We start from the raw sequence: 10,000 nt of genomic DNA on the forward strand, positions 1-10,000 counted from the left end.
TCTGTTTCTGCCTGCACACACACACACACACACACACACACACACACACACACACACACACAGTTATGTTTCTATTAGGTGTTACTGGTGCTTGGCAGGCAGAAGTGGTGTTGCTGCTACTGTGCACTGGTGTTGCTACTGGTGTTTCTAATGGTTATCGCCTGCGTACCACAACTATTACTATTATATAACTGTTACTATTAGTACTACAACTATTACCACCAATAATACAGCAATACCGTGTTAAAATTTGTATCATTACTACGTACTACCGAGAACAGTTGCAACAACAACAATATCAACTAGTATCAAAATTGCAACACACACAAACACAAGAACAAACACTGCTTCTACAACAACAACAACAACAACATCTACTACTACTACTACTACTACTACTAATACTACTAATACTACTACCATCACCATCATAACAATAACAAGGACCAGTCAAGGGAAGAGGACACGAGTGATATAAAATTCTTCCCTAACCTTTTGCAAATCCTCTCTCTCTCTCTCTCTCTCTCTCTCTCTCTCTCTGCATGTTAAAAGTCAATTCAGCCAGACTATCCAGGCACTCAGTCAGCCAGTCAGCCGGTCAGTAAGTCAGCAATTCAGTCAACCACTCAATCGTGCAGTAATCCAATGAGCAACCCAATAACTCCCTCTGTCGACCAACTAATTAATCCATCAGCCACACACTCAGCCAGTTACTCAATTATCCAGCCAGTCAGTCAGTGGTGAAAGTATTTACTGAGTGATGATGATGATGATGATGATGATGATGATGATGATGATGGTGGATGAATGAATGAATGAATGAATGAACTGAAAAAAGGGGTGGCCATGAATTGCAGTAAACAAGACAGGGAGTGCAAAATGACATAATTATGCGTGTTAACAGAGAGAGAGAGAGAGAGAGAGAGAGAGAGAGAGAGAGAGAGAGAGAGAGAGAGAGAGAAAGACATGTGTTAGGCTTATTCAACAACTAGACCATGGTGCTAAAAGCCTGCGGGACACTTGATAATAATTGCTCTCTCTCTCTCTCTCTCTCTCTCTCTCTCTTGCTGTCCTCAAAACCCTACCCTCCCTCATCCCTTCTCTCTCTCACCCTCTCTCTCTCTCTCTCCACTCCACTCGTCCATTCTCAGCCATTCATGCTTACAACTAATTTCTCTCTCTCTCTCTCTCTCTCTCTCTCTCTCTCTCTCTCTCTCTCTCTCTCTCTCTCTTATAGCACAACCAGTTTCCCTCTTCACTATTTTTACATTATTCTTTATATCTCATGTCCTGAATATCTTCCTCCTCCTCCTCCTCTTCCTCCTCCTCCAAACAACAACTGACCTTCTTCATGAATATAACCCACATTCCTTCTCTTATTCTTCTCCTGACCTCATACTTTATGCTCCCCTACTTCCTTCCTTCCTTCCTCTCTTTCCCTTCCTTTCACTTTCCCTTCCTCTCCCTCTCGCTCTCCCCCTGTCCTCCTCCTCCTCCTCCTTCTCCAATCCTGACGACGAGGACGAGGGCTCACAATTCCTCACGGCCACATAATCGAGACATTTGTGTCCTTCCAGAGAGAGAGAGAGAGAGAGAGAGAGAGAGAGAGAGAGAGAGAGAGAGAGAGAGAGAGAGAGAGAGTTTTCTGTAAGTTATGATTCTGGGTTTTCTTATTTTATTTTTTCCTTCACCAGTTCCTCGCTTCATACAAACTATAATGGAGAAGAAGCATTTCTCGCTCCATTTCGAAAGTTTCTCTCTCTCTCTCTCTCTCTCTCTCTCTCTCTCTCTCTCTCTTTGGAAAAATAAACACACAATAAAGAGAAGAAAAATGCGATGCGGAACACTCTTCGTTTCTTCCTCTTCCTCTTTCTTCACTCTGATCTTCTTACTCACTATCAACTTCTCCTCCTCCTCCTCCTCCTCCTCCTCCTGAAGAATACAAAGAAGTTTTCTACTATTGTGTATTGAAAAGTTCAGTGTGACATAATAATGCAGCTTTGTATTTATCTTTTTTAAAAACTTTTGTTCACATTTGCTCTAATATTCAAGAGTGCTGAGTGTTACGTGTTATACCTCTCTCTCTCTCTCTCTCTCTCTCTCTCTCTCTCTCTCTCTCTCATCCTTCCCATTTATTTTTCTTTCTACATTATTTCTTATTTACTCTCTCATAAATGTTACACTATTTTTTTTCCAAATTCATAATGTTTTTTTTTTCGTGATTTCTTTCCACTTCCTCTTCTACATTTTTTTCTAACTACCCATCTCTCTCTCTCTCTCTCTCTCTCTCTCTCTCTCTCTCTCTCTCTCTCTCTCTCTCCAAGGTCATGTTCAAATATGTAAAAGAGACAGATGAGACAAGAGGGCATGTCATCCTTGACTTTATTTAGACAGTCAACGTAATAGAGGAGTGAGCGAAAGTTAGCGAGTCATGGCAGTGAGCGAAGGAAGAGGAGAAAAACATGAATGAGGGTCGCAAATGAGGTAAAAGAGAAAAAAATGAATAAACAAAAATAAATTGGACACAAGATAACCGAGGGAGTGTGATGCAATGTTCTGAGAAGAGGGAGAGGGAGTGAGAGGAGAGGGAGAGGGAGAGCTAAAAGGCTTGAAAAACAGGTGGATGTCTTGAATTTTTCCTAGTTCCCACTCCTCCTCTTCCTCTTCCTCTTCCTCTTACTTCATCTCATCTTTCTCTCCTCTAACACTCCTTCATTTAATTATTACTCTTATCTACGTATATCTTTCATTACTCTCTCTCTCTCTCTCTCTCTCTCTCTCTCTCTCTCATCTATCTATCTCTCCTTAAACCTGCTCTCTCACTCTCTTTCACTCTAATCCTATCAGCTCATCCACGCCTGACTCCCTCCCTCCCTCTCCCTCTCACTTTTACCCTCCCTTAGCGAGGAGGGTGGATGTACACAATGGCAAATGATAGGGTGAGGAAAAAGCGGGCAACACACTAACGCTTCCCTTATCCTGCCGTCACCCTTCCTCCTCCTCCTCCTCCTCCTCCTCCTCCTCCTCCTCCTCCTCCTCCTCTTAGCCACATAGACGCCAATAATCGATGCCCAACACTCTTCAAGAACAAAATAGAATCGTACCTACCCACCGACCGGATCCGATGTCACGAGAGAGAGAGAGAGAGAGAGAGAGAGAGAGAGAGAGAGAGAGAGAGAGAGAAAGAAAGTCAAGTATAGAGATGAAAAATATATGTTTACATTTTTCTGCTCCAGGTAAACGGCTAACATCACAAGTCCTTCCTCCCACACATTTTACAGGGGTCCCAATTAACCACCTGGGAACGGCGTGATTACCTGCACAGAGTCCCCACAGGTGCGGGCAATATTAGAGCCATGAGGTAAGGGAGCAGGTAGTGGAGAAAGCGGGGAGTGAGGAAGAATGAGGGAGTGAGGAAGGGAGGGGGTCAATAATGAACTTTAAGGAGGAGGAGGGAGGGAAGGAGTGGAAGTGAGGGAAAAGGTGTGTCACTGGTAAGACACTGAAAAGTTAATGAAGTTTTATATAAAATGTTCAAAAAGGTATATGCAGTCGAGTAATAACAAAAAAAAAGATGCATTTTCTCCTATATATTTTTCCCAGTGCAATATTTCAACGTACTACACTTTAATTTCCAATATTGATACATTTATCTATCAAACACTCGAATTTCACAGTAAAAGACCAACTTTCTTTAACATTACAGCTTTCCTTTGACAACCCGCATCTAATACAGCTCTCCTCAAATTATCCAAACAGAGAATGCCGGGAACTGTGACCGGACGCCGCCTTACGCCAATAGGTAAAACAGAGGTGCTGTTCCAAAGATTCAAACACGACATAGCGCCGTATAGATCCTGCTGTATCCTGACCTCTTCTTAACCCCTTCAGTACCACGATACCTTTTCATAACTATTCTGCTTATCATTTGGTGATTTTATACAGCTGTAAAAACTTATGTGAGAATTAGAATAGTGAAGACTCTGGCCATTAATCTTCTGACCTCCACAGATCCTTCCTGATCTAAATAAAATCGTCCAATCGTTCCCAAATCTCAAGGTAAAAATAAGTTCCAGTACTGTAGGGGTTAATACTAGCTATGGTTTTGATTTTGTCACGTTAAGAACACAGGAAGAGAAGATTAATCAAATGATTAGCTAAATATACGATAAGGTTAACCGGTACCGTAATGTTTTTGTCCTGAAGTGTGTTTGATATTCAGTAAAAGGTACTGGTGGTGGTGGTGGTGGTATTTTCAAATTAAGAACACTTTTAAAAAGGCCGAATCTGGAACAGCGATTTACGGCGGCATAACTTCTAAATAAACAAGTGTATTGCTGTACGTGCACGGTCGCAGAGAGAGAGAGAGAGAGAGAGAGAGAGAGAGAGAGAGAGAGAGAGAGAGAGAGAGAGAGAGAGAGAGAGAGAGAGAGAGACGCATTGAGATCACTCGACAAACTCTTCCTCTCTCCTGTCATCTCTCTCCTTTACTTCTCCTCCTTTTCTTCCTTCCCTCCACCGACCACCACCACCTCACCACCAATCCCCCGAAGAATCAGGCGCTCAGGTAACAATGCATAAAGTTGAACAGTCCAACGAGTGACGAGTGAGTCATTTCTTACTCAAAACATCAAAAGGCTCACCTGAGATAGCTCGGGCTTGGATGCTATTAACTCCATGAGGTCAGCTGACTCCACCAGAGCGGCGTAAAGCAGCAGCCCCATCGCCAGTAGGAGCTTTCTCGTCATTTTGCTTCGCTAATTTTGCCGAGGAACACTCACGAAGCCTTAAGGGAAATATCTCGCAGCCTTCACCTCAAGATCTCATGCCATACTGCGATCGGGAAAACGCGACTGGTCTTCCCCGCCCAGTGAGAGTCTCCATACACCTCCACCAACTCCAACTCCACCTGCCCATAAAGCTACTAGTACTTGTTGTCAGTGCTGTTAACATGAATACTCCAATAAAGGACGTGGTACATGAGTATTCTATGCTAAAAAAGTTAAAAAGCGCAGTACATTTATCCAGATATTCCTTTCTTCACGTAGGTAGACTTTACTATGACGTTAGAGGGAGTCTGGCCAATGGTTGAAGAGAAGCACTCTGACGTTATGTGAGAAAACCTCTGATGCCTCGCTGCAAGGGATGACTAAGGTAAAATACCCCCGTACCTGAGTTTATTCTTTCTAACGTTGTCACGAGGGAATTAAAGCCACTGGATGACCTGGATTCTGAACGGTATATAGAGCAGCCTTCCAGGATTGCCACTGAGTAGTTCTGGGCATATAGCTAACTTTATACTTTCTATCATACACTAGATTCACTGAAAGACAACAGGCGTTTACTTTCTAGTTTGTGACCGGCAAGTTTAATAAGGATCACACCGAGGACTGTTATGGATCTCTCTATCACTCCTCGCCACTGACTCTCGATGCTTTTGAGTATGGCCTGTGGTGCTTTCAGGTATTTGAAACTTTTTTGTGTGATTTATGACGTGCAATTTATTTTTGAGTGCCACTGAAGCTTCCCTATGCATCTTTACTCCATTGCTTCAGTCTTGACGAGACAAATAGGATACTGTGTCCCCTTTAGTTTTCAGGACTGGTGAGGGTATCTGTAAAGTTTTCTTTGTTCTCACGTTCCATGCCTCCAAACAGCCACGCCTGGACCTCATGTCCAAGTTAAGGAGACCAACATTGCACTTCAGTACTCCCAGTAGCCTAAGCAGGGTTATCTTACGTCCCGGATTATCTGGGAGTCTCGATTTTTAACTCCTGTCCCGGCGTCCCAGCCGGTTTGTAAATATGTCCCGATTAATGTTACATTATCTTTTATTATTACTACAATATAAAAAAAAATTCAAATGTCATAATGTATATATATATATATATATATATATATATATATATATATATATATATATATATATATATATATATATATATATATATATATATATATATATATATATATATATATATATATATATATATATATATATATATATATATATATATATATATATATATATATATATATATATATATATATATATATATATATATATATATATATATATATATATATATATATATATATATATATATATATATATATATATATATATATATATATATATATATATATATATATATATATATATATATATATATATATATATATATATATATATATATATATATATATATATATATATATATATATATATATATATATATATATATATATATATATATATATATATATATATATATATATATATATATATATATATATATATATATATATATATATATATATATATATATATATATATATATATATATATATATATATATATATATATATATATATATATATATATATATATATATATATATATATATATATATATATATGAACGAGGTCTACAAGCAAAGATGTATCATAATATAGCATCATTTTTCCTTACTAAAAATTAAATACATTTACAGGATAAAAATAACCATGTATATTGTGAATGCGGCCTCAATCAAAGATTGTTTCGGTTTGTATGTAGGAAATTATGGCAACCCTACAAACACATACACACACACACACACACACACACACACACACACACACACACACACACACACACACACACACACACACACACACACACACACACTTCCAGTGATAAGCCTTTGCACTCGTAATACACTTTCCAGAAGCAATCCCACACGGGGCACCACACACACACACACACACACACACACACACACACACACACACACACACACACACACACACACACACACACACACACACACACACACACACACACACACACACACACACATGCGGAAAGGGAGGCAGTTGTCATCATTCTCGGTGATGCCTAATTGAATAAAGATTGGTGGACACATACACACACACACACACACACACACACACACACACAGTAGCTCAAGGTTTAAACAGTAGTTACATAGCTTTTAATTAGCGGCCACCCACCCACCACCGCACATGCACACAGGACAGTTTAATTTGTGGCGGTATAGTGTTAACACCACACCGTATCATAATACAGCACACATCACCACCACATCACACCACTACACTTCTTTGGTCCCCCGATGGCCTGACACGGCCCCCACTCCAGCCCCCGATCCCCGGAACAATTTCACGAGACACATAAAAGGTGATCTCTTGGCATTTCCATGTGCTTCTGTAGCGGTATAACCCCACTACGATGATAGTAGCTTAGCTGCGCAAGCTGTAACAGGTATATCGGAGGGACGCTACACAAACACTTGCTGATGCCTTACATTCATGTGTTTATCCCCTTTTCACTTAGGAACACGGGCTGATACGCCACGGCACGCCATAACTCATTCATACACCTCAATAAACTACTAACCTAACTGACCCCACCGGGTGACACCCAACCTGGTGCACCTACCCCAACACAACCTGGTTTTACCCAAGGAGGCTCAAATTGACCTCAACAATGAATGAAACCCCTATCCTAACACCTAACTCGGACCGTACACTTGGCACTACGAGTTTCCTCCACACTTATTATTATTATTATTATTATTATTATGAGGTCAATGAAGGCGACCCACTGGAAAGCATAACTGCATAAACCCAAAGGCCCAGTGGGCGGCACCTCACCGATAAGTGAAAGGAAGTAACAGGAATGAACAACAGAATAGGAAGATTGGTAGAGATCTAAGAGGTAGTGAGTTCAGAGAGAAGAAAGGTATTCACACGTTTTTTAAATGCTTCAATGTTACTAGAATTAACAATCTCGTTGGGAATTGTATTCCACTTCTTCCTCTTTGGTGAAAACAAATCATATGTTAGTCTTTTCTGCCATTTCACCAGGGTTTTACAGTGGGAAGGGGAGGTAAGGAGGGGTGGGAGGACTTAGCTACTGTAGCAGATGTGTAAAAAAAAAAAAAAAAAAAAAAAAAAAAAACTATCGTCCTTAATAAGGTACATTTTTTTTTTTTTTTTTTGCTTTATTAATGAAGTTGGCACCGATTTGATATTTGATATGCTACTAGCAAAGTGTAACGAGTTTCAAGCCATAACACAATAAAATCTAGCTTTGTTTTTGTCTCTCAAAAGAAATTATTGTTTAATCTTTATGAAAATACTTTCTTTCTATTAGAACGCCTAGAATTGTTTACGTTTTTGTTATAAGTCCTTAAAAGTATGATAAAGATGACACATATAATAATATTCAAGAATAATTAGTCAAATCATTAGTTTTTTTTCAAATTGTAAATTTTTATCATGACAATTTTTTTTTTCTTTTCTTATACGACAAGAAACTTATGTTTTGATTATATGTGTGAAAAGTGAAAATTTTTCGTCTTCAAGAAACATAATATTATGCAGTCTGGCTGAGTTTTCCATGTCAATATTTTGTTTTTTTGTGATCCCGTTGGTACAATAAACACACTGTTCGTTGGACATCGCTCTCTCGATCCCGTACCCGGTACGGTTTTTATTTGTTGGGCGATTGTTAAAGTATTTGTCGCGTCAGAAAATGTAGTGCACTCCAGTTTAGGCGCCTTCTTTCTTTTCTCGATTTCCAAAATGAATTACGAACGTAAATATTGAGCCACAGGGGCACATCACCCGTGCCATCCCCCACACCAGGTCACTGAGGTCAGTCCATCAATGTTTACCTTCACTTGCCCTGTGTTTCCAGACTCAGAGTGTGTAGGAAAGCTAGAATAGAATCACGAATATAGATAAATAACCCACAAAGTGCCTTAAATGAAGCAATAAGTGATGTCCGTGCTCAGCTGTCCACTATCAAGTCATCGAACCCAAACACAGCTGGTGCCCGCCCTTCCCAGTTCCTCTTCCCTTAATGTTTCACTCAATTTTCTCGATTTTGAGGGCATATCCAGATATTTAGCCCCAATGAAATGAGTAAAGTGTAGTAAGAGGAAGAAGAAGGAGAAATGGAAGTGTGTGAAGGAGTGTAGTAGTAGTAGTAGTAGTCGTAGTACTAGCAGTTGCAGTAGTAGTTAGTGGTAACAGCGTTATTGTGGTTATCATCAGGAATGTAAATCATATGTGTGTGTTTCATTGTTTGATCTGCTGCAGTCTCTGACGAGACAGCCAGACGTTACCCTACGGAACGAGCTCAGAGCTCATTATTTCCGATCTTCGGATAGGCCGGAGACCAGGCACACACCACACACCGGGACAACAAGGTCACAACTCGATTTACATCCCGTACCTACTCACTGCTAGGTGAAAAGGGGCTACACGTGAAAGGAGACACACTCAAATATCTCCACCCGGCCGGGGAATCGAACCCCGGTCCTCGGGCTTGTGAAGCCAGCGCTTTAACCACTGAGCTACCGGGCGTGTGTGTGTGTGTGTGTGTGTGTGTGCGCGCTTTTGGCTGTGCGTGGAAAAAAAATATATTGTGGGTGTGTAGGCCTATCATTAAGAGAAAGTGTGTGTGTGTGTGTGTGTGTGTGTGTGTCATAATTAAAGATTGCCCCGGTTTGCATGAAGAAAATTGTAGTAACTCTTAAGCCTAAGTCCTCATCATTTATCGTCCTAGTCAACAATTTAATACTCATTCACCTAGCCTCTCAAAAAATATAGACAAATAGATCAGTAAAAATTAAGTCAATCCAATACTATGCCAGTTATTAATTACATTTTTCTTAATCAAGTGTTGTGGGGCCAGTTATTTTGAATCTTCAAGTTAATGAATCCAAGCATCTGGATTCTTGCCTTCATTAAAAGGCTCCAAGTTCTCATAAGGATTACTTTCAATGGAAGCAAGGAATAAAATGAATAATTAAACATGCAACAATTAAGGAAAAAAAAAGCCACCATTTACAAACTAGAACTCCTCATTATATATATATATATATATATATATATATATATATATATATATATATATATATATATATATATATATATATATACACAGCTTTATATATATATATATATATATATATCTCTTTCTCAT

At 39.4% G+C, this 10,000-nt stretch overlaps 1 protein-coding gene across 8 annotated transcripts in view; it reads right to left on the bottom strand.

The window, feature by feature from the left end:
- Positions 1 to 4,843, bottom strand: part of LOC123512945 (fasciclin-1-like) — a 149,212-nt gene extending 144,369 nt beyond the window's left edge. For 7 of the 8 annotated variants that reach the window (XM_045269659.1, XM_045269656.1, XM_045269655.1 and 4 more), the window contains exon 1: positions 4,644 to 4,843. In XM_045269659.1, the coding sequence (XP_045125594.1) occupies positions 4,644 to 4,748 (105 nt within the window). In that variant the 5' untranslated portion in view covers positions 4,749 to 4,843. The remainder of the gene's footprint in view (positions 1 to 4,643) is intronic. The other variant, XM_045269658.1, reaches the window with a different exon arrangement.
- Between the last annotated feature and the right edge of the window lie 5,157 nt (positions 4,844 to 10,000).

Source organism: Portunus trituberculatus, chromosome 35, assembly GCF_017591435.1.
Source record: "Portunus trituberculatus isolate SZX2019 chromosome 35, ASM1759143v1, whole genome shotgun sequence".
Classification (NCBI taxonomy): domain Eukaryota; kingdom Metazoa; phylum Arthropoda; class Malacostraca; order Decapoda; family Portunidae; genus Portunus; species Portunus trituberculatus.